Source organism: Fundulus heteroclitus, chromosome 5 (genome assembly GCF_011125445.2).
Source record: "Fundulus heteroclitus isolate FHET01 chromosome 5, MU-UCD_Fhet_4.1, whole genome shotgun sequence".
NCBI lineage: Eukaryota > Metazoa > Chordata > Actinopteri > Cyprinodontiformes > Fundulidae > Fundulus > Fundulus heteroclitus.
In genome coordinates this window covers 34720703-34747532 of record NC_046365.1, presented here as the reverse complement: position 1 = coordinate 34747532, position 26830 = coordinate 34720703, and the positions used below count along the sequence as shown (strand labels likewise).

Here is a 26830-nt window from a genome sequence, read left to right as displayed (position 1 = left end):
CTCGCGCTTCTGTTGTAAAAAAAAAAAAAAGAAAAGAGAAGGAGAATTAAAAGGCCTTAAGTCAGCTTGAGTTGTTGCAGACTGAACTGCGTTCCTAAAATCTGAGCAATTACCTCACTCCGGGGGTGGGCTCTGTCCACTCCCCTCCCCTCTAAGCCTCCCCACAGCACGGTTCAAAATCTCCATCACTTTGAAACGTCTCTACTCTGTAACTGGGATCCCGGCCGTCTGCTGGCGTCCTAACCGCTGGGAGATATCAAAGGGCCATGCCTCTCAGTGTCGTGCTGGATGGGCCGCCCCCCTGGGGTTTTCGGCTGACGGGAGGAAAGGACTTCAGCCAGCCGTTGACCATCTCCAGGGTGAGTGACGGGATGTGGTAAAATGTTCATTTTTGGAGGTACGCATAAGTTGTTTTGTGATACCAGAGAGAGTTCTCACAGATGTTCTGCATTGTGCATTTAAACCTGCGTTTCCCCACTGCGGGGGGGGGCCGGGGGTTCACTCCAGAGGACTCCCAGTTCGGTTTACCGTCAACATTATCTTTCCAGGACGGTTCATTCTAGAAACATTCCTGCGCGGCTTGGAGCCTGCACCTGTGCCACAGCAGACGTGTGTGTGGCTTAGATACAAATAGCAGCTTACGTTGCTCCCTGGCACGTCCATATGTCAGGGTCTCATGGAGAGGGCTTTTGGATAGAAACTATTTACAGAAATACATGCAAACGCTGAAAACAACGAAAACCTAATAATAAAAAAAAACAAAAGTCTTGGAAAAACAACGATAAGAATGAAATGTTGGATGCTCGGCATTCCTGTTTACGCTGGGAGCCGTGTGAGGACAGAGATATCAGATTTGGACAAAGCTGGAATGATGACGGTGTTTTATTACATGAGTTATGACAATGCGTCTGACCAGAAGACAGCAAAATCCCACTTTGGCATAGCTCAGTATAGAGCAGCTTATCGTCGTAGATAGGAATTCATAGAGAAGCTGCATGAGAGAAAAGGGGTTCTACTTCACAGAACCAAACTTTCAGGTCAAAATGATTTAGGTTCAGTGCTTTGAAAAGGGGGTTTACCCCCTTACAAACCATGAGGAAATAGGAAAAAAAGCAGGTTTTAAGTTGTGATCTCATTTATTAATTAAGAAAAAAGCCATCAACACCAACTTGGTTCTGTTAAAAAGTAATTACCCTCTAAACCTACTGACTGCATATGCCATCCCTGGCAGCAGCAGCTGCCATCATGCAGTTGCACTAACAGAACATGAGTAATTAACATCGCTGTGGAGGAATGCCACCCAATCTTTTTAGAATGATTTTCATTTGAGCACGGCCGGTTCTAACAAACTTCCACATTATGGTGACTGGATTTAAGTCCAGACTTCGGTGCTTTTGGTTTATCCGAGGTGGATTTGCTGCCCTGCTTCTCTTCAGTGTCCTGCTGCTGCACAACCAAAGTCTGCTTGATGTTAGTTTAAGGTAACAAATCGATGGCTGGGCCTTCCCTGGGATTTTCTTTTGATGGAAAACAAATGTCATGATTTTGGCAAAAGCGAGTCGTCCTGGTCTCGAAGCAGCAGAAATGCCCCAGACCATTATACTACCGCCACTATGTTTGAATGTCGGTTTGATCCTTTTTTTTTCTTTTTTTTTTCAAACGCTGTTGCTTTTGTACCAGATGTGACGAGATGGACACCTCCCGACAAGTTCCAAGAACAAAAAACTCCAGAGAAATGCTGTATCTGGAATACAGAAACATCGGCGTGTGAATGAATGAGTGAATGACTGATTGTGGTGTAAAGTGCTTTGGGGTTGAGGCCATTTACCATTTAAAGCGGTTATTAACCACTCTTTACCTGCATGTTCTGCCTCGCTCATATTTTAAGTCCACAAACCACAAAGGCAAACCGTCTGAACAAAAACAGCGATGTCTCCTTTTGTGTTGGGATTAATTTGTGAACCTAATCCCCCAGAGTCGCAGAGGCTAAAGGGAGAAGGGATGAGTAATCCCGGACTCTGTTGGGGTTAGTCCTCATCTATATTTAGGGAAAGACCTCAGGAACTAAATAAAAGTGTAGCTATATGGCCGGCTGCACCCAGTAACCTCACACCTGTTGTGTCAGTGGACACTAAGAGGCCTATATGAGGGCAGTGATGAGAGAGAGGCCTGAGATGGTTAAGAAATAGAGAGGAGAGAAGCGCACGGAGGTTAAAGGATGACGTGATTTAAGGAGCAATTTTTTTTCCAACCTGTTGGAGGAAAACAGAAAATTCTCATAGGCTTTTTTTTTTTTTGCAGCTGCAGCAGCAGCGAACTCTCCAGCTTCATTCAAGCACAACTGAATCCTGCCTCTCCACTCGCTGCCATTTTTGGTCAGGAACATCCTCTGAATGACTCACTGGCGTCCCGGCTGCTTGTGGAAAGTAAACACCAGACGATAACCATCTTGTTCTTCGGCAAACAGCAGTCTCAGAAGGCCACACAGCCATCTGTTTATGCAGAAAGCAGCATTTTCCTCATCACATTCGGTACAGACACTAGATTGCTCTTTTCCTCAACCCATTAAAAGCTTTAGACACCGGCCCCCACGACCAAACTGCACAGAGGAGAGGGTCTAGACCAGGGGTGTGTGCGACCTACGGCCCTTTTGACCACAAAATGAGACTCTTCACTTAAAAATGCTAACTTTAGCAGCTTCTCCTAAACAATAAACACTGATAGTAGAAGGAATATTCTATTTTTATTAAGTATTTCTTTTGTTTAATAGGTTGCTTTTTTCTACAAACTTCGAATATCCCATTGAATAAAATGTATTAGACCTGAAAGCAAAAACAAAATTGTTCTTTAAATAAAAAAATCTGAACAGATTTTCTGCAGTAGGTATTATAAAAACAAGCTGGTCCATGTTGAAGAGACCTGTTGCTTTTGTGGCTCTAAAAAAACTGATTTGAGCTGAACCAAAAGCGAGGCGTACAGAGTTCCAGCAAGCACTGTTGTCTAGTAGCAAGAAGGTCCAGGGTTCAAATCCCAGCCTGGGGTCTTTCTGCATGGAGTCTGCATGTTCTCCCTGTGCATGTGGAGGTTTTCTCTGGGTACTCCGGCTTCCTCCCGCAGTCAAAAAACATGACTGTTTGCTGAACTGGTCTCTCTCTAAGCTGCCCCTAGGTGTGTGTGTGTGTGTGTGTGTGTGTGTGTGTGTGTTGAGCTGTGAGTTTATTGAATTACATCCTTTGTTTCTGCACATCAGATGTTTAAACCTGAATTTACATCAATTTCTACACACAACGGCCATCTTGACATATTGTCTGATTATGATGTTTATTAAACTATTCTGGACAGTTCTCTCCGAATGAATGAAGTAAACTACAAAATGAACGGACGATTACCACGGATCAGAACTAAATAATCAAGTTGAATTTATAACTTATAAATAGGTAAGACTGAAAATTAATGAACGTATTTAATAAAAAAAATCATCCTTTTATGGTTTAAAATTTTAATTATTTAAATGGGATTTACACATTATACATTTATTATCCATATATGTTTCTAGTCACTGCCCAATTGTGTATTTTAACTCATTATAAATAGTGAAAATGAAGAGGCAGGGAGGTTTGTGAATGGGAGGTTTGACATAGAAACACAAGTACAGTATATCTATGGTCTGTAGAGGGATTTTAAATAAATGACATCAGATGCAGTATTTTACCACTGAGCTCTCAGTCTGTTAGAGCTTCACGGGTTTCACTGCTGCCGCTCTGAGCCATGCTGCAAAAAGAGTCACTGAAACCTCTTTTTGAGCGCTGACTCACAGAAACATACTGTATATATCTTTTAATTATGTGCGCCCCCAACCAACCAACCCACACCACATGACGTAGAGCTGATTTAATGATCAGGGTCTCTGCCACTAGGTATAATTTACGTAGCAGAGGAATTTTTTATTATTACATTTTAAACTGAGTTAGTTTTTTGATTGAGTTTAGAATGATTATAAAAAACAAAATTTGCATGGAAATGCATCAAAGCGGCTGTTTTTAATTAAAAACATGTTTCACATAACTTGTCTATAATTAAATTGGGGTTGGGGGGGAATGAGTAAAAGGCAAATATGAAGAGAAATAAAGTTCACAGACAATAAATCAGTGGAAGAGTCTGTCAGCAACCTTCAGCTAATACTCTCCTGTAAATTACTGCTCCCTCTTGGCACCACAGATCCTCCTCTCTTCACTTTCATCCACGGTTATTTATAGGCGGACGACCAAATCTTAGTTTAGTGTAGCGGTCTCTGTGTAGCTCGGTGCGCCATGTCCAGTAACGCAATATGACCGAGGACGGGTCACGCTCTGTGCAGCATCCGCAGGGATGGCAGCTTCAGTTTGAAGGTATTCTTTGATGCCGTGCTGCGAATACTCTATGATCTTCATCACTTCCTGGCCATCGGATTACATGTTCCATCTGGATGCCGTCACCGCCGAAGCTTCAGTTTCTGCCGTGACAACAGACCCGCTGGTTTAGGCCCGTGTTGAACCCTAATCAGGCTGATGTAGTCCAGTAAGGCCTCCTGTCCCGCTGCTGCATCCCAGTGAGCCGCCACCGTTTCGCTGACGGCCATCTTCCAAGGAAACATGCATAAATCGTCTGAATGGTCGGGCTTCACAGCGGAGTCTGGGTTTTGTATGTCGGAGACGTATTCGGGTCAGGTGAGACTCGGGGAGAGGAGATCTCATAAAGCTGTGATCCCAGCAGGAGAATGGAACAAGGAGGCCCCGCCAATGAAGAACGGTATAAATTGACGATGTGCCACTGATGAAGAACAGACAAAGAATTTACAAAAGATCTCCGCCATCTTGAAGGAATTAGAGGACAAAGTGCACAAAACGGCGTCCAGCAGAGCATTTGTTATCTGGATATGAAACATGCGTATCTCATATGTCACTGAAATCCCCAAAATAACAAGAACGACATCTTAAGGAAATAAGGAGGCACGGCATCAGTCCCTCACTCACTCATACATACTTGCAGTTTAGAATATCAAATTAACCTAAAATGAATGTTTTTGGGCAGCGGGTACCTGGAAAAAATAATCTACATCATTTTCAAAGCTTTTTTTAAGGTAGAACATTAAAATGCGTTTTCTGCAGTGACTTGCCTTGTGTGAGTGCGTATGTACACGCCTTAGAAAAGCTTCATTACCGGAATTTCAGGGGGGAGACAAAAACAAAGTAAATTCAATTCCATTCAATTAAATTTTATTTATATAGCGCCATTTCATGAAACGTGTCATCTCAAGGCACTTTACAAAATCAAGTGTAATCATATTATACAGATTGGTCAAAAATGTCCTATATAAGGAAACCAGTTGATTGCATCAAAGTCCCGACAAGCAGCATTCACTCCTGGAGAAGCGTAGAGCCACAGGGAGAGTCGTCTGCATTGTCCATGGCTTTGCAGCAATCCCTCATACTGAGCAAGCATGAAGCGACAGTGGAAAGAAAAACTCCCCATTAGCGGGAAGGAAAACCTCCAGCAGAACCAGATTCAGTATGAGCGGTCATCTGCCTCGACCGACTGGGGTTACAGAAGACAGAGCAGAGACACAACAAGAGAGACAAAAAGCACAGAAGCAACCACCAGCAGACCTGCAGTCTGAGAGTGAAGTGCTCTGTTAGGAACATACGGGGTAATCAGAGCTCTGATGTATGGTGGAGCTTGATTATTAAGGGCTTTATACCTGAGAAGAAGAATTTTGAATTCTATTAATGAACAAATGTGAATTTGTAGAATGTTACATAAATACTTTATGAGCATCAATTCTCAAATCTTTGTACCCATTAGATTGGAATTTGGTCTTTGGACTTTGACTAGGCCATTCTAATAAATCAATGCGCTTTGGAAAAAAAAAACAGTTTTTACCCAGGATTGTCCAATATCCACCGATCTAGTTTACGTATTATCATCTCTGAAAGCTTCTCTGTCTCTGCTGAAGAAAAACGCTCTCGTAGTATGATACTGCCACCACCATGTTTAGCAGTAGACGTTCAGGGTGATTAGTTTTATGCATCAAAAACAGCTTCAACACCTTGGGCATAACATCTAACCAGAACAGCTTCTTCCACATGTTGCTTCATTCCTGCAACTCTCTACTAAAAGCCAGCCCGTCAGTTCAGGCAGACAGACGTGTCTTGGTAGGTTTTGCTGTGCCGCGTATTCCTGAATAGTGTTCAGCGGGATGTTCAAAGTTTGGGGTTTTGTTTTTTACGATCGCTGCCTTTTAAACATCCGTACAGCTTTATCCCTGGCTATTTTGTTCATCGTCACTAATGTTCTCTCTGATAGACGTCTGACAGCTGTGCATCTGATTAAATAACAATCGCGTCTATTTCCCATTTAAAGGCAGTTGTTTGCACTGGATTTTATTTAGGGGTGTCACGTTAGAGGGAACTGAACATTTCCCTCCTTCTCATGTGAGGTTGTTCTATTTTGTGACGATCTGTCACACAAAATCCCTAAAAATCACATTTAAGTTTACGGTTATGAAGCGTTAATGAAAAATTAGGAAACAACAAGCAGCATGAATAATGTTGAAGACAACCACCTCCTTCTTTAGTCATCACAACGTATGTATTGACTTTGATGGATCTTGAGGATTACACAACAACAAAGGAGACACTTGATAAGTTTAGCCTGCTTTGTGGGGGAGTTGAACACAAAGTTAATCAAAGTTTTTTTAGGGAGGATATGTAAGATCCTGATTCCAATATGACTAAGCTTTAATAAGTCACACAGAACCAAAACATTCTGTATTTATTTTCATCAGTTTCTCCTGGCTGTAAAAAATTAGTCCAGAGGTCACGGTCTTCTCATGACCCCTCCAACTCTTGACAGCCGCAGCCTTTCTGAGTAATGCATGCCGTATTTTTGTTTGCTGCTGAAACCCCGTACAGATTTGATCTTCTGTTATTGTTGGGTTTGTTAATATTTCATTCGATTGATAAAATACTGAATAACCAGAAGTCAAAGATCAATGTTATAAAGGCCCTGCTTTGACGGCAGATAAGACGGATACCAAGTGATTTGTAGGGTTTTTAAAAACAGAAATCTGAAAAGCACATTTTTATTATCCATGATGTGAGTTCTCCAAAACAGTGATTTCATAATCTATTATTAATGACTGTGTAGTTATTATTGGATCTGCCTTGCCGGAGTTACTTTAATAGTTAGAGATGCTTCGTAAAAACATAAATATGAAATGTTATTTCTAACTAGGAAGAGCAAAAAAAACAAAACAAAAAAAACCAAAACAGGATATATCATCATAAGACCAATTTTTGGTTTAGTAAAGCTCTGTTGTCAATGAATGTGTCTTGGTTAATTTATTTTCCAGTTTAGCACGGATGAGTAAAAGGTGTAGTAAAGTGATTTAAAGCGATCCCCTGCTTAACATCAACACCTCTTTGGGGCAATGTGGTCAGATTGAACATATCACCTCTGATTTAGTTTTATCAGAGCAGAAAGTTTGGTATGGTATTAAAATATTTGTCATCCTTGCTAATATTATTTGGGTTGTGGGTTTCTCCTTTCTATTTCCCCATCAAAATGCACATAAATAATAAAGGCAAATAAATAAACCAAGCCAGTCCTTTACTTGCTGGTGCCCTCATCCAAAGGACGCCTTCCCAAATTGTAGCTTTACATAATTTAAAACTTACAGGCTAACATGTGCAAAAACATGTAGACGGGATGCATGCAGACACAAAACACATCATAAACCCCACTATAGTTTATCTCCAGGGAGATTCAGACTTAAAGTAATATTACAGTTTTTACTAAAATGTTTTTTTTTCTGACTGGGACTAATATTGATGTTATAGAGCCTGAGACTCAACTTGAATCTGTTGGAGAATCTGAGGAAGGGAGCAAAAGATTAGGGTGACGGAAGGGAGGCCTTCCAACTTCAGAGACTTGGAGTTCATCATCAAAGAGCATATACCCGACGAAACGTGCAAATGTAATGAACAGAACCAGAGGACCCAGGAATCAGCCAGACAAGACAGGAAATGTTTAAAGACAGTGTATTAAAAGGAAGGCGATGGTTTAGAACCGGGATGACATAGGCAGGGAGGATGACGAAGGGAAAAACACAGTCCGAAAGACAGTCCAAATCAGAATCCTAGGGCGGAGTCAGGGTAGATAGAGGTCAGGGAAATGGGCAGGTAATCAGGTAAAACAGGGATCAGACTGGCTCAGATAATCCGGAGGCAAAATCGGGTCAGATCACAGGTAGGAAGGCAAACACAAACCGCTGGACTCGCCTCATCGAATGGCTCGAAATGATCTGGACACAAAGAGTGGAGTGAGGCAGGTATAAGTAGAGGAGTGAACAGGTGACCAGAGTGAAACTAATTACTGGCAGCAGGTGGAACTGATCTGAGGAAGGGAAGAGGCACGACCTGATTGGTTAGTGAGTGGTGGCTGAGAGGCGGACTGACCTGACTGATTACTGGCTGGTGACAGAGGAGTGAACAGGTTAAATAAAGAGAAGTCCAAAACTAAAAAACTATGACAGCAAAAAGCTGTTCAGCAGTTATAAGACAGGTTTGGTTGCTGTAATTTTAACAAAGACGTTTTTTTTTTCCACTGAATGTTTAGAGAAGTATGAAAAAATGTTTTACTTTTAATGTAAAACATTAATAAAATCAGATGTTTCCCCCCCCCCCCCCAAAAAAAAAAACTGCCGACTATTTTATGTTGTTTTATTTCACTGCCTGTCTCATTTCCTGTCAGAAATGTTATTTACCAATTAAAAATGATTTTAAAACAAAATTTGCCAGTTATGAATCATGTTGGTCTGAACCATATTTGTTTCCGGTTTGCAAGGCGACCGGTCGCACCATGCTTTGCGCTCAAGCTCCCTGGATAGGACACACACCGAAAAAAACAACAACTTCCACTAAGAAAGGCTACGTGTCTACTTCTTCACATCCATCTGTTGTAATCTGTTCACCTGGTCCCCTCCAGGTCACTCCCGGCAGTAAGGCATCCGGCGCCAACCTGTGTGCCGGGGACGTCATCGTGGCCATCGATGGAGTCCCGGCGGCAGACATGCTGCACAGCGAGGCCCAGAGCAAGATCAAGGAATGCTCCCAGCAGCTGTGCCTCACCGTGGAAAGGTGAGAAACACAAACACTGACGTAAAGAAACACCTGCTGTCATATAAACGCATGAAATGCAGCCAAATACTGTTTGTGGAGGAGTTAAACAGATTATGTGAAGGTATTTGATTACAATACATCCTGAAAGGACCTCGTTTACGGGCTTCGCATTGTGCCCCAAGATTACTTTTGTTGTTAGGGCCATAAAAATAAACTGAATTGAATCAGGAAATATTGTTCCAGCCCAGTCTGTCAAGGGTGTTAACTGTCCTGAGAGGACAGCGGTTTCAGGATATAAGCTGAAGCTCTCAAGGTGAACTTTAACAAGGATTGTTGTATCAGTCCTCATGCCATATTGATTTATTTATAGATTGTACTCATTCCTTTTTATGATATTACAAAAAAATAAGCAATGAAGAGTGATATTTTTAAGTTGTTACAGTCTGAATTACTAATGTTGTTGTAACTAATGCAAGAAATAAGACGCTTTAAAGAAAATCCAAAAGAAGGCACCAGATATTTAATGTTCTGCTGCAAATAGAACGTGGTTTAAACTCTGTTATGGGTTCCAGACACATCTGGCTCTAACAGATTGATAAAACGTGTTACTCTGAGGGGGTTTGTGTGTGTCTACCAGGAACGAATCAAGGCTGTGGTCCCCACGGGTTGTGGAGGAGGGACGAGCTCACCCGTTTAAAATAAACCTGGAAGGAGAACAGCAGGTTTGTGAGAAGTATCCCTCCGTCCTCCGCTCCATCATGAAATAAAAAAAAAAAGAATTCTAAATTATTTCTTTTTTTCTCCTTCCTGAAGGAATATAAACCGATCGGCACTGCTCACAACCGAAAGGCTCAGCCGTTTGTGGCAGCAGCGAACATTGACGACAAGCGGCAGGTGGTCAGCACCTCCTACAACACTCCCATAGGCCTGTACTCCTCAGGCAACATCCAAGACGCCATGGAGGGCCAGATCCGAGGCCTGGTCCATCAGAAGCCAGAGAGGTGCTCGAAATTTACTGTAGAGGAGCTGGCAAATCTGTTACGAACAGAAAACTCTCTGAAATAACCTGAAACTGACAAAGTCTAATGGAAATCCACAGACTAGAAATTACTCTTCCATATTGAGTTAGCTGAACTTATTTAAGTGATAAATAAGAAATGCATGGACGATAAAGTTGGTGCCCTCTGTTTGAGATGTGGTGTTGGCATCTTTTTTGCAGGGTTAAAATATCTGCACATGGCAACGGGTAATCTGACCCCGAGTAAACTCTGTAACCTATCTCAGGTTTGAGCCACTCTTTTAGATCTTTGCTTCAGTGCTCGGTGGAATGAAGGTCATAAAGCGGGTCATTTCCAAACAGTCCAGGGCTTTCTCAGCCATTCTTGGTGCTTTTAGCTCCATCTTTCTGGTCATTACCCTGTTGGATGACCCCCGACCTGGGGTTGAGGCTTTGCGTTCTGACAGTGGCCACTATTTTTAACTCCAGGAGGCCTTGGTAGTCTTCAGACTCCATTGTGCTCTGCGCATATCCAGCGCTTTCTGCGCCCGATGCAGCAAAGCAGCCTCAGAACACCAGCCAGCTTCCTCCTTGTTTCCCCAAAAAGGAACGGTCTCCTGGGAACTGATGTGACCGTCCAAAAACCTGCAGGTTTGTGTCATCGGTTTAAAGGATATTGTCCCAGGAACGTTGAGGTTTCGTCAACAAACGTTTTGGTGAATTCCTGTTGGATCTTTTTGGTCAATAGTGGGTCTGGGTCTTCTGGTTAAATGTGACAGATGGTGTGATCAAAATCAGATATACCCTGACCTTGGAGTTCAGCATCACTGGTCGGACCGACCTAGGGTTGCAGTTCTCATCCACAGACTGGGAGCTTAGAGTCAGTGCTGTGAACCTTTTACATTTCAGTAATAATGGCAACTTTATGCTAAATATCATGAAGCTGACTGCTTTTTTTTTTCCTTTCAATATGACTGTCCACAACCTTTTTTCAGAGCCCCCACAGACTCTTCTTTGTTTCCTCAAGGAGAAAGTTTCTACAGGTTCCCATTGAAGAGGAAAGGATAAACGAGAATGTTTTTTTCTGAGAAGGGAGGCAGTTCTCCTAAAGATGTAGCCATAAACAAAGAATGAAGAGGAAAGCTGAGTGAAAAGCCAGAATAAAAATGTAAAATACAAAGATAAAATACAAAGAGATAAAGAATCTAAAGCTGGGAATAAGCTGTGAAGAAGAAAGTGAAAACTATGACACGTAGCCTTGAAAACCTTGACTGGTTATTTGTGTACTTTTGAATAAAGTACAATCCACATCTCAGTTATTTATTTTTGTTTGAAAATAACTAGATTTTAGTTATGCTCGTGAATTACAAAAATTTCAAACTTTTGCTGAATTGTGTTCATAGTTTCTTGTCAACATACCTCAGATAAACCAAATCTGTGAGCCTCAATTTTAATGTGATTTATAAAATAATATTTGTGTTAAAAGGAACCCAGTTTGTGATCATATACTTTCAATGACCACTCCTTCATTTCAAACCACAGAGATTAGTACTGACTTTAGTCTCTGTGACCCTTTGAAACAAAGCATTTGTAGTTTTGTTTTTTTTTTTCATATAAAGCTCAGTTGAGGAGCAGCTACTCTATGCTTACTGTGGTAATTAATAAGCAAATAAAAAAAAACTAGGGTGAAAATAGGTAATTTGTTACAGAACATAACTGCAGGGTGTGGTTCACTTTAGACTCTAGGTTTGAAACTCATAAAATGACTTTGAATGCATTCTTTAAAGCTAAATAAATCAAAAGTGATTAACAGTGAACGCTCTGTGTACAACTGAAAGCTCTGGAAGTAAATCAGGATTAAAACGCTCGCTTTGGTGCCACCTTAAGGCCAAATTTTGCATCTCGATAACTGGAACTTAAAACTACGAGCTTCGCCACGTTCTCAGGGGGATTTTATCTGGTTGTCATGAATAAAGAACTCTGAGAACAGCAGGCAGTGAAGAGTCGGTCTTTTTAAGCACGAGACAGAAAATACAGCCCACAATGATTTTCCTCTGTCAAAATAGAATGCGATGCATTTCAATAATCAAGAGTCTTTAATGTTATCATGTGAAAGTGAAATTCTTGGTGAGAGACCGGCCCAGAATTCACGTATAACACACAGACACAAATCAAAAGACATCCACAGAAAAAACGGAGAATGAGCATTCATAGAGCAGACCTTCAAAAATGCAAAAACACAAAATTAAAAATAAAGAAATGTAATTGTATTGCAAACAATTAGAGGTATTCATCAGCAACAAAGAATTAAAAATGAAATGTATTGCTTCAAACTCTTCTTGATGAGAATAAAGTACATAAAAATATGATGACTGATTAAATAATGAGGTTTATAAGGCCGAGTGTGATCAGTAGAGCCTCCCTCATCTTTGCAGTCCGTATTTGTGCCTAAATCTCTCTCGTCTCTGAATGTTCTGCTCAGTCCCAGGACGCTGACCAGCATTGAGGAATCTGACGTGTACCGAATGTTACAGAGAGACCAGGACGACCCCCAGGAGCCCCGGCAGTCCGGAGCCTTTAAGGCCCTGCAGGAGTTTATTGACAGTGATGGTGAGATGATGCGTTTCCTTCAAATCATCGAAAGCATTTTCATTTCCGGTTTAATTAAGATGCGTTAATGCCACTCGGTTTGTGATTTGATAGGTCTTCTAAATATGTGAGAGTTTTTAAATTAAATCTATTAATTATTTTAAGTTTTACTCATGCATTGTTTTATTGGTTATTACTTGTATGGCTTATTTGATGAAATCAAACGTGCCCATGAACATATATAGAGTTGACTTTCACAGATGCAAATCAAAACCTTTTGTTGAGGTCTATATAGACACCTTTACATGTTCGATTGTTTTATTAACAACTATTTGAAGAAATAGTTTTAGGATTTCTTCCTCAAACCACCAATCATTTAAACCACATTTCCCTTTTTTTTCTCCTTTAACCCCATAAATGTTTTTTTTTCCAGGAGTTTATATACAGTGTTAAAGAGTAAAAATAGTCTCTAACAGTAATTAGATGATTTATTCTGGACTGTAAACATGAACCAATAAAGCCAAACAATGTGCAACTGAAACACATTCTAATGTGTCCTCCTTACTAATCAAGTGCTGTGTTCTTAAAGTTGGTTATTATGTCGACACAAAAGCCCTTCCTTGTGTTTCCTTGGTTGCATGGGGGAAAAAAAAGGTGTCCTGGTTGAGTTTCCGTATGAAATATGCTTAGAGCCCCAGAGGACGCACCAATTAGGATTCAAGGGGTCATTGTGTGTTCCTGTTCTTGAGGCGCTCCTGCCGTATATGCCTCAAGTGTTTTTGTTTTAATTTATGTGATGCAATCACAAAAGCTTGTTTTGCTGAGAGGTTTCTGTCTCATGCATGCAGGCACTCGACCCATTGTGACTCGCACAGTGAAAGCCCCCACGACCAAACCCACTCCGCCCACAGGAAATCTGCAGAAGCTGCCCGTCTGCGACAAGTGTGGGAATGGGATTGTGTGAGTACAAAAAGATCAAATCGTCTGTGGTTGTTATTAAGACCCAGCGCGGGACAACAAACGGGCAAAAAAGATCAGCCCTGTGACAATGTCACACCGGTAATAGCGTGTAGAGAGAGGGAGTTACATGTACATGTACAGTGATTTATTGCTTGTGCTTATGTGTTCTGCTTTAAATTTACCAATAAAGATTTGTTTACATTCTTGCAAATGGTTTAAACCAAACATAATATATTCATACTTCATTCCAAAACTTTATAAGCTGCTAGCGCTTCCTCCTCATTGCGTTATACTATGTCAGGGCTTCTATTTGACAATCTGAAAAAACAGGCTTTTCAGTATCCTGTATGTATGTGCAATTTGGAGGTGTGCGCAATTCTATATGTGTTTTTGTTTTTTTGTTTTAAAGCTTGTTAGTGTTGTTGTCGCTACTTAGTCAGCTTGGGTTGTTGGTTTCCAGCCATGGCATGAAGCCACTTTGTTTTGTGTGCATTTGTGTGTGTATGTGTAACTTTATGGAGAAGCTACCAGTGCTAAAACCATGCTCCCCGTGCAGTTTCAAGGACCAGGATGTGCTGCTCCCATGATACCAAACCCCCACAAATCTCACCGCAGATGTTTTATTTATGCTCAAAACAGCCGAGAAGCTTTCATGGTGCGTCATGCCCGAATGGGGAGTGGAGCCTTGACGATGCACCCAAGAAACCTTTGTCAAAGCTCTACGGAGACTTTTCACATTTGGCAAATGTATTTGGGGTGCTAAATCAGGGCAAACCTGTTTGCACGTGCTGCTAGTTCTGAACCTGGACACAAAAGCAGTTGTAATAAAACAGCTAGGCTGAGCAAGAAGCATCTGTCGGCACTGACAGGGTATTTAAATTAACTATTAGAAGTCTATTTAGAGGGCAAACTGCCTGCATTCATATATACAGTATTCATGTGAAATACATCCATGGCCAACTTCTTGGCATCTTTGGTGACCAGGACATGTTTATTATCTCGGTTGTGTGGAAAAATGAAATGTCTATTGAAAGCTGGCTTTTTTCATTTTGTCACCTGAAAAAAGAAAGAAAAAGAAAGCAGCCAGCTTTTCGTCTGGCTTTTTGAAATATGGGTTTCAAAACTTTCTTTTTTGCTCTTATAAAACTGCGAGTTAGTAGAGTTATCTACAGTATCTATGTAAAATAGTTATATATTTGAAAGCATATCTAACTTTAATCAATGCTTTTTATCTTAAAATGCTGCACCATCTTCCTGTTTCGCAATCTGCCGGATTCCTCATTTCAGACGTCTGAATGAAAAGTATATTTTCTTTGAGCTCTAAAGAGAGGAAGACTGCAATCTGCCGCAAAAACTGTGCACCAATTGTTCCTTTCAGCTAGGCTTTATAGATCAGGTGTCAAGGGAACACAAAGCAAGATACAAAACATTAAAAGTGGAAAGTTTGGGAAAGTAAAATAAGATAAAACATTAAAGAAAACATAGATAATGACTCCAACGATGAGGACGATGCCTTAAAAGAAACAATCTGACAAGCTTGTTTTTCCAGTTTCTTTGGTTTCATGAAAACCTTTTTTGTTCTATTAAAATCTCCTCTGTGTGAAGTCACATGTTATCCTTTCTGTCTCATAAATATTACAGAAGCCACTGTTTTACATGACTTTTTATTCACTTACTGCAAAGTAAATGTGGTGAATTGGTCAATTAAAGGACATAGAGCACAAACATCAAAGGTCTGCCTGTGAAAACTTAACAAAAGGAAATCCTTTTTGTCGATCTCCCCTTCTCTGTGTTTGATGCTGCAGTGGGACGGTGGTGAAAGCCCGAGACAAATATCGCCACCCCGGTTGCTTTGTGTGTACCGACTGTGACGTCAACCTGAAACAGAAAGGCTATTTCTTCGTCGAAGGCCAGCTGTACTGTGAGATCCACGCTCGAGCCAGAATGAGACCGCCGGAGGGCCACGACCTCATCACCACATTTCCCTCTGCGTAGATCCTTCCCCTAATTAGCACAGGCAACAAACACTTCGGCAAATCCTCTCAGGTCCTACATCAGTTTCATGTTTTCTTCTGCACTTTGTTGTTGTTGGTGCAAAATAATCAGAGCCGTGTGACGCTTCCCTATGTAACATTCTGACCAGTAAATCACATTTAGCAGCTGATAGCGGCACTCTGTCGTCATTTAAATGGTGCAATGGTAATCGCTATAAACAACCTTTTGTATCTTCCAGAAAAGAGTTTGGGGAGAAGTTTTATCCCATAGCATCCATAAAAATATATTTAAAAAAACAAAGCAATGAATAGTATGTATTAAAGCTGTCATGCTGGCCTGACAGTAAATGAAACAAATGTAAAAATCATATGTAAAGAGATAGCTAATTTCTAATTTCTAGCTAAGGCCAAATGTCCTGAATAACTAATGATGAGCAAATCCCCTTCATTAAAGTTGTTGCAACTTACAAGCTGAAGAATTTTTCTTGTAGCTTCCAACTGTTTGGTTGTGTCTCTAAGATGCTACAATGTTTGACATTAAAATGCAATATATACTCCAATTTTATTTTAAAAGATAATGTACACTTCTTTAACTTACTAAATAAACTGAACTCAAGTGCAACAGAACAACTGTGATAAAACGTACTTATACCCAGAGACAGTTTGAATGCACAGCCTCACTCAGCAGCCAAACCCTTTTTTTTTTACATTCTGTGTTATTTTTCCCAAGTTTTATCCCTAACATAGTCACATTCTACTGTTATGATTTACATTTTACAAATTAAAAACATTAATTTATCTTAGGGGTAGACAGCAGAACACAGTCTGTCTCATGCTTAGTTATTCTTCCTCTTTTAGTGAGAAGTCAGAATTTGCGTTCCCATTGATCAACAAGTTGCCCAAATTGTAATTACAAAAATAAATTTGTTTGATGAAAACACGGCAATTTCGAAAAATACTCATATTTTTCGCAACATTTTTTTTTGCACTAGGATGAGGTGTTTTTTCACCCATGTCGAAATTGGTATATTTCGCAAAACTGCAATGGAAACAGTTTATTTTCGCATTACACGAGTCACATGATCAACAACCGGATGGTACTACTGGTGAAGTAGACGAAGAAGACCACAGGAAGTAGTAGCAGGATGGTGGCGTGGGATCCAAGAGGAGATGGCATATGTTTTACATTTGGCCCCTGGCAGGTATTTGCCAAACTGTTGCTTTGCACTCTTCACAGGTTTCATGCCGCTCAAACATTGTTAAAATTGCGTGCTTTGTTTTGCCAGCATTGCCTCTGTGGCTTCGCATAACGTCATGTCGCTCCGGTGTGGCACCTGTACACAGGTATGTCATGTAAATGTGTTGCTCGACCTGCCGCATTCGTGCTCAATGTGAATTCATCTTCAGGAGTGGTTCATAGCAACAGTGATAGAACAGCACAGTTTGTGCTAGACTTTTAAAACAGTAAGTGAGTAAATTTCTAGCGTTCATCCTTGCCTGCCTGCCTGCCAAGTTTTCTGACCAGGTTCTTGTTTCTGGATTTCCCTGCTCTCGCCTTGCCCTTGTCGAACACCTCTTTAGCTTCAAGTTTTCTGAACACAACCTTTTCTGTTCTCACAACGTCGTTTCTCGTCAAACCCTTGGATTCTGTCAGCAATCACGCCACAGATCCTTCCCAGAACTACTAAAGCGAATCTGCACAGAGTTGCCACTGAACATCTGCCCAGAGTTTCCTGTGTTCTCCTGCCTAGATCTGCCTGTGATTACCTGCACCAGGGTTCATCTTTAAATAAACCTTTTTAAATGCAAACACCGTGTCTTGCTTGAATATCAGTTCTCTGGTTTCTCTTAAGGTCTTAGAGAACCTTGCTTTCTTTCCTGGGGCACTGTCATACTTGAAAAGGTAAGAGGCTATCCACATACTTTTCGCATTAAGTTTGGAGTATGAAATTACCATACCATGATATTAGTCATTGTAAGTATTAAGGGATGCTTTCAATGGAACTAATGATTAATGCAAAACCCAACACTGTTATCCCCTCTGCCCCAACCTTTACAGATTCATCATCTCGCCAACCTTGGACCCTAGTTCATGGATAATGGTTTTTCCCAACCAACAGACCTCAGAACATCAAGACAGGGAACCTGACTTCTGACACTGGTCCATGCAAAAACCCTTACTGAGTAAGGATTCTAGCCAAAGTGGAAGTGTGTCAGCGGTCGCCATGATAAGTTCTGTCCAAATAGTGCAGTCAGTAAGAAAGGAGGTGGGAAAATGAACCTGAATGGTTCCTCTCGCAGATAGTTTAGCCTAGGAACCTTGAAACGTTCCTTACTGGTGCTAAGGAACTACAAGGTATCCCACAATCCTTTGTATGACATGACGTATAAGCATACAAGCCCACCTTACAGACATCAACTAAAATGTCCAGAGAGAAGAGAGTGTGCACTTCGTAGTTCATGTTCGGAAGGCTGTAGGCCCGGATTTGACTCGCATCATCCATGAGCGTTTCCGTCATGTAATGATGAGTCGGGGTTAAAGGCTGTCTGAAAACAACACACCAGCCCCAGTCTCCTTTCCCTCCCATGATGGATTTCTTACTGTTGACCCCATGAAATGTAAAGGGCTTGTACTTGTACTGCGCTTTTATTGGTTCAATTTCACACTGACTCCCCGGCTGCTGTCAGAGAGGAAAGCTTTAGGTGTTCCACAAGTACGACCTGCTTTCAGTGGGCACCTCAGTGACAGCACCCCGCTGTTCCTCCAGGGTGTACTCAGGCTGAAAGGTAGACTGCCGCTGTCTTTAACGCATGAGGTGGATGGATTGACACTTCAGAGGCAAAACTTAACAGCTTTCAGTGTAAAATGAGAGAAACCCTCGATAAATCCGCAGATCTCATAAAGCATGTCTGCGTCTGAAAAGCAGAAGTGTCCTTTTTCTTTTCTTTTTTTCCCCCTTCAGGTGTGGTTCAGAGTTTGTTAACAGTAAAATTATATTTCGGTTTGACTCGCTCCGTTCATTGTGATCCTTAATATTAATGCCGTGGCTCTTCAGTTTTTCTGGACTTCCTCGGAGAAAACCTATTCATTTCCCCACGCCCCTCGGCCAAACACTGAATAGCAGTGTGTTCACTCAAAACTCCTCTCGTGTCAGCTCGGTTTGACCCGGCTGTTGAGTAGGCCCGGAGAAACCCGGGTTTGGCCCTGAAAAACAAAAACTACTCCTGAAACACTCATAAGGGGGCAGAGCCGAGCCGGTTGAACTGGGGCTTTTATCTTATTGCATTTAGTTTATGTTTTGTGTGAGGTTTTCTGCTTTGTCAACCTACCTTTTATATTTATGCGTGCCACTCAAATTTAGTTGTAGCAATACAATGTCAAATAAACATCCTTATGTCCTTCTAAATGTTTGATGAAGCAGTCTGCATGTCCAAGTGCTGGATTTCATACAAAGTTGGACATAAACAGTTTAGTCCCTGTACAGTCGGACATTTACGTTGAAACTAAAGAAGTCTAGTCAAGGATTTACTTAGCTTATGCCTTTGTTAATGTAATGTTTGCTTTTCCAATGTAATATTTTCTTCTGTAATGTTTATTTTTCTGTTCATGTACAGCACTTTGAATTTTCTTGTTACTGAAAAGTGCTAGATAAAAAAATCCCTTGCTTTGCTAAAAATGAAACACCTGAATTCAGTGTTTTGCAAATATTTTTTAGCAATAAAGTGCATTGAAGTTTCAGTTTGTGCTACATTTCTAAAGATGGGCAATGTGACTTTGATCAAATAAGTTGAATCAGCTCCTGAAGTTTTTGTAAAAGTAACTCGAACCAAACATCTTTTTGGCCAGAAAAGAATAAACAAGCATTATCGGCAATGCATTTAGTCAGTTTATCAGTATGATTATTTGTCAATTATTTAGTAATTCTATAAATCCGCTGGGAGGTAGTGTGTCATTTTATTTGTTAAATTAAGAAATATATCAACATTTCTGATCTCTTCACATCAATATTGACTCTATAGTAGGAGCTCACCAGTGAGAATGTCTTCTTTTTCTTCTTCTGCTTCTCAATCTCAAATCAATATGCCTCTCTTCTGTGTTTTACTACTGACTCCATCTAATTATTGCACAATCGAGTACATTCAGACAAAATCGATGCTTTACTGAAAAAGGGGCATTAATCTAATATTAATATATATGGGCTTAAAGCCAAAAGAGTTTTTGGAGGAGGATTTCAAGCGATTTTATCCTTAAAAGCTCACAAACAAGATCCATTAGTGATGAGGGGAAAATTAAATTTACTTTCTAGGCTTTTGTTCATTTTAGTAGATCAGTGAGTGGACTGCTCCCATCCTGAGGGTTAGCTTTGTATAGGGAGCAGCTGCTCAATAATGTCGGACAGCTAAAGAAACAATTATTGACTCAATGCTGAATACGCTATCAATAGCTTTCTAAAAATGGAGAACGACATCTAATGTCTTATTCCCTCAGCTCCTCACGTACATGCAAAGTTAATCAGTGAGGACATAGTCAACAGGAAGAGCTCTACAAAACCTGAACACTGGTGTGATCACTGTAAAGAGTGGCCATTAAAATGCTCAAACAAAGACGAGGCAGGATAGGGGAGGGACAGCGTTCTTCGGTTTTCCAAGAAAGCCCGTTGCAGTTTCCTGTTGTGTCCATCTGCTCTTTTCTCCGTGTACAGACTCCTGCATATGTCAAGGTGCAATCTAGATGACAGATAATTACATAAAAAAATGTCTGTTTTACCTAAACACACCGATTGTTAAAGCCAACCTGTTTGTCTGTTTTTTTTTGTTTGTTTATTTGTTTTTTTAGCATGCAGAAAACTCAGATCTCTTCCTTTTAACCACTAGCTCAAACTATTTCAGGATAGAAGATGCCAACTAGATTATATAGATAAAAACTGTCTGCCTCCTGAAAATAATTCATACTATAACTAAAACAAGCTACCTTGATGACAATGACTCCCACAGAATAATTTTCAGTATGAACGGTGGGTCAAGCAATGGATTCTGCCTTTTCCCTGACCCTATAGACCTGTACAAGTCCTGGATGAAGGCCCCGATGATCCTCTCTGCAGACCTAATAATTCATTGTAGTTTTACCCGTCCTTTTTTATAGATGAACCAAACCGCACATTGATGGACGAACACAGAGCTGGCTGAATGACGACAGTTTTGCAGATGACTATGGAAGAATGTGCTTCTTGAGTTGCTGCAGGAAGAACAGTCTCTTCTGGGCCTTTCTTCCAAACAGGGTCTATGTGTGAGGACCAGCTCAGGTCCAGAGAAAGGATGGATCCTAGCACCCAGAAGAGATCCACGGCAGACATGGTGTTGTTGAGGAGGATGAGACATGGTGGGACAAGTTCTTTGTAAGTCCACCGTCATCTCCACAGTGTTGAGCGGGTTAAGCCCCAGGTGGTTCTGACTGCACCAGTGGGCCAGTCGATCCACCTCCTATCTGTATCCTGAGTCAGACCGATGATAGTGGTGTCATCTACGAACTTCACAGACCGGTCTGCTGAGTAGCAGTCATTTGTGTACAAGGAGATGAAGAGTGGGGGCAGAACACCCCTTGAGGGTATCGGTGCCGATGGTACTTGTGCAGGAGAAGATGCTCTCCAGCCTCATCTGCTGCTTCCGGTCAGTCAGGAAGCTGATGAACCACCGACAACAAGAGGAAAAGCCCTGGGTGAGCTTCTGGGAGAGGATATCTGGGTCGATCGTGTTGGAGGCTGAGTTGAAGTCCGCATACACCACAGGTGTCAAAGTCCAGTCCTCAAGGGCCGGTGTCCTGAAACTTTTAGACGTGTCCCTGGTCCGACACACCTGAGTCAAATAATCAGGTAATTCAGGACTCTGAAGAACCTGACTGCATACTGAGGAGCTAATTGTGCCATTTGATTCAGGCGTGTGGTACCAGGGAACCTCTAAAAGTTGCAGGACACCGGCCCTCGAGGACTGGAGCTTGACACCCCTGGCATACACGATCCTGGCATACTACGTCCCTGAATGGCTGACGTGGTGCAGGATGCTGTGCAAAATGCTTCAACAGCAGTGACTCAAATGATCTCATGCCCACAGACATCAGGGCAGGATTTCAGGCAAAAGGGGCACTGACATCCTTTTTTCGGTGGTCTTTAGTGCAGGTAGGGGGTCTTGGGGGAGAGGGTTGGAGAGTTGTTCATGGGGGTGTAAGTAGTCCTCTTATGTGGGGGTGACATTGAATGGTTGGTTTTCAAACCCACAAACAAAACTGCCGAGGTCATGAGCCAGTAGTCGAATCAATTACTGCAACGTGTTTTCACGGGTGTGCCTAAAAAGTGTCATGATTTGGGTTTTTGTTTGTTTGTTTGCCTGTCGCCTGTGTCTGCATGCTGCTGTTCTGCCAGTTTCTCCCAGAGTTCCAGCCACTCGCTCTGCCCGTTCTGGTGGATCCCCGGTCCACATCGCCTGCATCAGGTTCACCACTTTTTGTAATCATTACAAAAAGTGGATCAGACAGTTGCAGCTGATCCAGAATGCTGCTGCCTGCGTCCTCACTAAGACTAAGAAAGTAGAGAACATCACCCCAGTTCTAAAGTCCTTCCACTGGCTCCCTGTATCTCAAAGAATAGACTTTAAAATACTTCTGTTAGTTTATAAATCCCTGAATGACTTAGCACCTAAATACAACACAGAGTTGTTATCAGTGTATCAGCCCTTTAGACCACTCAGGTCTTCTGACTCAAATCTACTCTGCAGAACCAGAACCAAATACGGAGAAGCAGCATTTAGTTTTTATCCTCTTCTTATCTGGAACAAACTTTTAGAAAACTGTAAAAGTGCTGAAAGCCTGAGTTCCTTTAAATCAAGGTTAAAAACCAGTTTTTTCTAGAGTTGCCTTTAAATGTTAATGTTGAAAGCTTGTAGTCCATCTTGTCCTATACTGTATCTGTCCAATGCAATGTGCTTGCCTCTGCAATGTTTTCTATGCTTTTCTGTTTTTTGTTTTGTTGTACAGCACTTATTACAATCAATAATCTTATTACTGAAACATGTTTAATAAATAAACTTGCCTTGGATTTTGATTTGTGTTTTAGTCTTTAGCTTTTCTTTGGGTAGATCCTTTCACCCGTAGTTTAGTTTCTCATCATTCTAGGCATTTTTTTCTCAGTAACCTTGATCCATCTTCATCTGTTGATTTGAAACACCAGATCCTTGTACCAGCAATCACTCTTTTGAGCACTTAAGTATCCTCAAGCTTCCAGTGAGTTTCTGTGAGATTTTTCAAATCTGTGTTTCAACTCCTGTAAGTTTTATTTTCTAAAACCTTTGCTGCAACTCATTGGCCTGTCGCACTGCATTTGGGTCCTCACCACAGCAAAAACTAAATAAGATAAAAGTGAGCATCATGGTGTGAGAGTGCATTTCTTCATCTGTTCCTGGGAAGCTGGTTAGAGCTAAAAAAAAAAATGGAAATACTGGAAGAAAAACTACTGGAAACGTTTTGGCCATGATAGAATGGCCTAGTCAAAGTAAAATCCTAAATCCAATTAAGAACCTGTTGCAAGATTGAAAATTCACAGATGCTCTCCATTCACTTTGACTTAGCTTGATGTGTTTTGTGCAAAGACTTCTTGCAGAGACAAACCCTTGAAGCTGTAATTGCAGCAACAAGGTTTTTTTTTCTCCATAGTAATAACCTAGGAGGTGTGAATATGTGAATACCACCCTTCAGATTTTTATTTGTGGAAAAAAAAAACAATGCACCACTGTGTTTTCCTATCACTTAACATTAAAACAAAATACATTGAAGTTTTTGCAATGTGACAAAACGTGAAATTCAACACAATCCAGTAGGGTATCAGTGTTTTGTGTATTATCAAGGTTTTTCTGTCGATAAAATTCTCCCTCTTAACCCCTCACAATTATAGCAGACCAAAAACAATGGCTCTATGAATGCAGTCACATAAAAGCTGCACAGATTAATTATGTTTATGTATTCTGTCGTGTCATCCACTTGAAACATCTCAAAACAACGCTGCTATGAGCCTCCAACGAGGGCCGTTCAATATTCAAAGACCACTAATGATAGTGGCCTTTTACTGTCATTGGGAGGTAGACCCTCTGAGAATGCGCAGCGGATTCTCCTCTGACGAGTTATTGCAAAACCACATGCCGACGCCAGGTGGGTCACATGACTTTTTCAATCATAGCACCCCCTCTGTTTGAACCGTGGCCAGAATACCTTGTTCCTTTTAGGATTTCATGGAACATGTGTGCCGGCACTGTGACCATACCCGGGGGAGGAGGGAGGCACTGTTTTGTAATCTGTAAGAATGTTGCTGTTAAAAACTGGTTTTGGTTGCTAATATTCTATGAAACCACAATCGTAATTGCAAGTTCAACTTGTGCAACACCGCCATCACAGAGAAGTGCTTGAGAGCGATATTTTGGTCGGCTGTTATACTTCAAAGGCCATGTAATCAAACGCTGCATGTTTTTGGCCAGTTCAGCTGATTTTCACAGCCTTTTTTTTTAGCTTCATGTATATGAAAAGGACTTCTAAATATTCACAAATACTCTGAACTAAGATTATTTGTAATTAGATAAAAACATAAGATGCTCGCTGGTGATATATATCCTAGTGACCAAGGAAGCTCCAGGAGAGTAGTGATCACATTGTGGTGATGGGAGGAAAAGAACCTCTCTGGAAATTGGACCTTGACCAAAATCTATATTGCCTTCAACATTTTTATATTTGTTTCTTCTTTTTTTTTGTACCAGTGTTGTGCAGCGCTACCACATTTCGATCAATAGGGACCCAATAGGGAGAAGCAGCACTCTTCTCCGGGCTTCTACTGTCTCGTAATTGGTTGATGCTGACTGGATCTGTCAGTAGGCTCCGTATTGGTGCTACAGTCCGCTGCCAGTTGTATGGAGGTGAGGGGAGGGGGGTCACTTCAAATATGCTTTCATGCCTTCCCGATGTCCAGCAAGCATTCACGGTGAAGCCAGCTGTGTCAAGAATAGCCTGCAGTTTGACCGCCTGCTGTGTCCTCTAGCATGCCGTGCACCTACCACTGGTCACCTGCTGCCATTTTATGAAGTCAAATGCTTTAAAGGAAGAAAAAAAAAAAGTAGATGCCCTCGCATTGAGACATGTCCAACAGCTTACTTATTTCTGTTTCCCTTGTTGGGGCTAAATGACTGTAAAATTTCCCATTTTTTTCAGGTATCTTAAAAATCCTGTTTAATTAAAATTTTGTTGTCTGCATTTAAATACAAGGATCCACCAGGTTGCCCAGCAGACAAATGTGTGCAGAAAAAAAACGTGTCCCCACCTGCAATGGATATCCGGTAAAAGGATGATAATCCTTTTTTAAATCGTGCTATTAAATACAGGCCAGCCTAAGGAGCTTGGGATTGGGCCCCCCGGCAGAGGAGGGAGAGCAACACTGATTCCTCCTTCAAGGAAAATACCATGAGAGGAGACTGCAGTGACGCAGCTGACCCGAAAACGATCTGAATGCAGCGATTTGCATGTCAGCTGAACCCCTCAGTGACTGTTTCTCATGGGTTCTCCTGAGCTGCAATGGTTTCCTTACACTAACCTATTTAATAAAGACAACTGCTGTGTGCTCACGTGCCGTGCAGTCCTCTAAACAACTAAGATGGGGGGAAAAAAAAAAAAAAGACCATGTGTGACGGTGGCTGTATATCAGCTTCCAGACAGCTGGGCCAGCATCGCTCTGAGTGAGAGGTAACCCTGGCGAGCCTCCAACCTGACGACTGCAGAAGAAAGCAGGAGCTTGTCGGTGCGTGACACCTGTGCCAATCAGAACAACCCTGCAGCTTCTCACTGAACTAATTTCCACCAACCGCCGCTGCAGCTGAGCACCCACACATCTTTGCTGTGCGAAGGCCGGGCGTTCGGTGCTGTCAGATCACTCATACATGTTGGAGTTCACCGTGGATCGTGTCTTTTCATTCACAATGCTGGAAGCATCAGTAACCGTAGTCTGTAGAAGTCAGTCGCTGAAGTGTGGTTAGGTTCTCCGTGTAACTGAACCTCCAGTCTCGTGTCATAACAGTAAATTGGACCAAATTAATAAGCCGTTAAGGAGTGGCTGAAACACAAGAACAACACAGTCGGTACAGCAGGAAAAATAAAAGTAAAAAAAAAAAATTCCTATTGATAACAGTGAAGATTTTGCACAAACACGGATATATTTGTTGAGTCTCTGTGTGCAGAGCATGCTATAGTAGCTCATCTGTTGGATTAAATCACACATGCCAGTCTTCGCTCCCTCCTTAGCTCACATAACCCCGTTGCTGCTTCGCACTTCTTCCTTTCTTCCACCACTTTTGATAGATACTGATCTCTTACAAAGTTCTTTTTTTTTTGCAATCTTAAACTCGTAATGATTTTATTGCATGAATTTGCATAATGAATTAGTGGTGTTGGGTAATTTCCTCAAGACTCCACAATCAAGAAATAGTCGGGACAAGAGATGATTTTTTTGTGCTAAATAGATCCTTTTCAAGATAATTCTTCTTTCACTTGAGATTTACTGTGTAATTAGATGATTAATCTGATGGAACAAAAAACTAGAGCAGCCATGATGGGGCACTACAAAATTAATTTCAAGAATAATACGCACTACATGAGATTAATGAAAGTATATAAATCATTTACTCTTCAAACACAGAATAACAAGCGACTCAATTCTAAGATACAAACTTAGCCTGAATGATCAACAGAGCAATCATTAGAAATAATGTTAGATTCAGAAAGACTTCCATATTTTATTTTATTGTGTTCTCGTGATTCTTTACACTCTGTGGACCCTGATGCAAGAAAAGAAAAAAAATTGTACATTTGTAAATCTGTGAATCCTGAAATCATGTTCTAAGAAGTAATCGCTCACCAAAACAAAACAGCAAAACAAGCTTAATGTACATTAAGCTGCCGTATAAAAGTTTTTTCTAAAAATGCGTCAAGTGTTTAATATCTCTAATCTGATACAACGTGCACTCTGACTTCTGCTGTCATGAGTCAAGTCAGAAAATCTTGACCACTTTATCAGTACACCTTGCTGGCAACAGGTTGGACCCCCCTTTTA

The 26830-nt window shown here is 41.2% G+C and overlaps 1 protein-coding gene across 1 annotated transcript; it reads left to right on the top strand.

Moving 5' to 3' along the window:
• The first annotated feature begins 77 nt into the window (after positions 1-77).
• Positions 78-16165, top strand: LOC105923499 (PDZ and LIM domain protein 3). The gene is made up of 7 exons (XM_012859501.3): positions 78-359; positions 9025-9176; positions 9796-9880; positions 9972-10159; positions 12638-12765; positions 13593-13704; positions 15510-16165. Exons 1-7 carry the CDS (start codon positions 267-269, stop codon positions 15697-15699), a joined length of 948 nt encoding a protein of 315 aa, XP_012714955.2. The 5' UTR covers positions 78-266; the 3' UTR covers positions 15700-16165.
• The last annotated feature ends 10665 nt before the right edge of the window (positions 16166-26830 follow it).

Excerpts from the sequence above, each read along its gene's own strand:
- LOC105923499 (XM_012859501.3), top strand. The coding sequence starts at position 267 with ATGCCTCTCAGTGTCGTGCTGGATGGGCCGCCCCCCTGGGGTTTTCGG. Across the intron at positions 9,881-9,971 it reads ACCTGGAAGGAGAACAGCAG|GAATATAAACCGATCGGCAC; the intron begins GTTTGTGAGAAG and ends TCCTTCCTGAAG. Across the intron at positions 10,160-12,637 it reads GTCCATCAGAAGCCAGAGAG|TCCCAGGACGCTGACCAGCA; the intron begins GTGCTCGAAATT and ends TGTTCTGCTCAG.